Source organism: Phytophthora parasitica, assembly GCF_000247585.1.
Source record: "Phytophthora parasitica INRA-310 unplaced genomic scaffold supercont2.52, whole genome shotgun sequence".
Lineage (NCBI taxonomy): Eukaryota > Oomycota > Peronosporomycetes > Peronosporales > Peronosporaceae > Phytophthora > Phytophthora nicotianae.
Window position 1 is genome coordinate 191,309 of NW_008649038.1, and position 2,616 is coordinate 193,924.

General features: G+C 52.6%; 2 protein-coding genes across 2 annotated transcripts; one reads left to right on the plus strand and one right to left on the minus strand.

The window, feature by feature from the left end:
* Positions 1–9: 9 nt before the first annotated feature.
* Positions 10–300, plus strand: PPTG_23818 (hypothetical protein; the record flags this gene model as incomplete). The annotated part of the gene is made up of 1 exon (XM_008913188.1): positions 10–300. A coding segment is annotated over one exon (291 nt), but the record flags the coding sequence as incomplete, so codon positions are not given.
* Positions 39–2,526, minus strand: PPTG_16352 (TKL protein kinase; the record flags this gene model as incomplete). The annotated part of the gene is made up of 6 exons (XM_008913189.1): positions 39–1,754; positions 1,817–1,998; positions 2,069–2,134; positions 2,201–2,272; positions 2,336–2,401; positions 2,489–2,526. The coding sequence occupies 6 exons, from the start codon at positions 2,524–2,526 to the stop codon at positions 433–435; spliced, it is 1,746 nt and encodes a 581-aa protein (XP_008911437.1). The 3' UTR covers positions 39–432.
* Positions 2,527–2,616: the final 90 nt, after the last annotated feature.

Sequence of the window (2,616 nt, forward strand, 5' to 3'; positions counted from 1 at the left end):
GCCCCCGAGTCTGGTGATGGTTCTGCGCCGGCCCCCGAGTCTGGTGATGGTTCTGCGCCGGCCCCCGAATCCGGTGATGGCTCAGCGCCGGCCGCTTCTGGTGACGATGAACCGGAAACCCCGGCTTCTGGCGATGGCTCTGCTCCTGCTCCTGCACCTGCGTCCGGTGACGGCTCTGCGCCGGCCGCTTCTGGCGATGAAGAGCCCGAAGCCCCCGCTGCGTCCGGTGCCGAGGAGACTCAAGCACCCGCCGCTTCTGGAGCTGAGGAGACTGAACCACCGGCCGCACCCACATCTTAGATCGGAAATCGAGTTCTTTATCTCTGTGCATATCAGGCGTACATCGGCGTGGTCTCCGATCATAAGAGCGAGGCAATAAAGCATGTTTGTAGATGAAACCTATAGCCTACATTTTGCACCAAGCACTTACCCTCACGCACTCGTACTTACTCGTCGGAGCGATTCAGTCAACGTCGCCTTGCGTGAGGTCGTCAGTAAAGCTCCAGGTGCAGTCAGGTCCTGTAACAAGCGCCAAAGTTCCTTCGCTGTCGGTCGCTCCTCCGGGTCATAGCTTAAACACATCCGCGCCAGGTCGAGAATCGCTCGCGGACAATCCGAATGGAACGCTGGCATCACTCCTTTCTCGCTCACAGCCAACGCCAGTGTGGCGTTAGATGACAATAAACTTTTGACTTCTTCATCATTTAAAGACGTGAACGACGTCATCCCCGAAGCAGAATGTGAGTTAGCAACGCCCAAAGCGTACGGCCTTGAACAGGTATCCAGCTCACACATCACCACGCCGAAGAAATAGATGTCCGCCTTCTGGTCGTACCGGGCGCCTTTGATCACTTCAGGTGCAATCCACGCAGCAGTCCCCACCTCCGCCGTCTGAGGTCCACCAGAAGACACGCCCCGCTGTTCATTGCGCTGCTTGCGTCTCTTACTGACTCCAAAGTCGCTGATTTTGGCCACCCATTTGTTACTGAGTAAAATGTTCTGAGCCTTCAGGTCGCGATGCATTATGGGCTCTGCGAACGAGTGCAGATACACCAGAGCATCAGCAACGTCCAGAGCCACCGTCAACTTGCTGTGTTTAAAACCAGAGTCCTCGTCGGTCGACCAGCTCCATCCTCGACGTTGACTGTCCAGCATCTGCTGTCTCTCTAAAAACTGCGCCAGATCTCCATTGGGCATGTACTCGAGCACGAGTGACAAGTCAGCCAGGGAGGACCAGGCGATGCCTCGGAACGTTACGATCTTGGGGTGTTTTAAACTGCCATACAGACGGATTTCCCGGGTAAAACGCTGCAGTTCGCGGACACTTTTGGATTTCTCGGGGGACACACGCTTTACCACGACTTGTTCGTTCTTTGGTTTCCACTTTGCGAGGTGCACAACGCCACCAGCTCCTTTGGACAATTGCTTTATAACCTCGAGGTCGTGTTGAGGGATACGGTAGCGCTCAAAGTCGGGATCGCTGCGAACGTCATCGGTTAGAATAGCGGAACTCATCTTCATCTTGTCGCTCTCTTCGTCTTCGCTGCTTCCGTCATTCGTTGGGTGCTCAGTCTCGAGTTTCTCAGCACGCGCTGCCTTCGCTCGACGCTCATCAATAATCTTTCGCTTAATAGCGAAGAGCATCAACAGAATGAAGACTGCGGACGCGACGGAGAACAGCAGCAATAGCAGCGTGGTGAGAGAGGTGGACGAGGAGACTTTACGGGCTCGATACTTGTCGTCGAAAGTGGCATCTGGCACCACACAGGTACAAGTTACACGTCTAGATCCTGTGGTAATTCTCCAAGATTCGTACCTGTCAGTACGCAGAGAGAGTAGCTGGAGTTCGCTATCATTATTGGTGTCTGGATGGCACCATGTGAGCACGAGTCATCGGATAGACTGAGAGAAGTGACGTTGAAGGCCTGAAGCTGCTCAAGAACCTGCACATCGGACTTGCACACTTCGAATTGTGTCACTCTACTCCCGTTAAGAAATCTAGGCGCACAAAAACTCGTTAGTATGACCCAAAGAACGAATTCGAAGCACATGAGGACTTAGCACCTACAAGGTGCGGAGGTTGGGTGGGAATTTCACTCCTTGAATTGTAGTGATGCTGTTTCCTGAAAAATCCCTATATTGCATAAAAAAATGTTAGAAATAGAGTTCGGTTCCATAATAATTGTTGCCGTCCTCTTACATTGTAAATGACCGGTCGCACGCACTGAAATTCGCTGGTCCAAGTCGCTCAATCGAGCTGTCCTGTACCATCCTGCCATCATTAAACCACATCGTCATTATGTTAACTAAACATGACTCTCGCTTGTCAACGTACAGGTCGGACAAGTCCGTCGGCGGTGTAAAGTTCCCCCAGTTTGCAATAGGCGTCGATGACACGTCACTTAACAGAAGTCAGAACATGAACACCGCTGCAAAGTCAGCAATGCTGCAAACTCCAACAAGAATAGAGAATGACCAGCACACCTACAGTTGTCGCAGCGTTGCTGGGAACACGGCGTCTTCCATTGAGCTGAGCCAGGTGTTCCTTGCGATGAGAATTCTCGGTCCATCATTCCCCTCCGTCGTAAAGTTGGCGATAGGATTATCCGACACGTC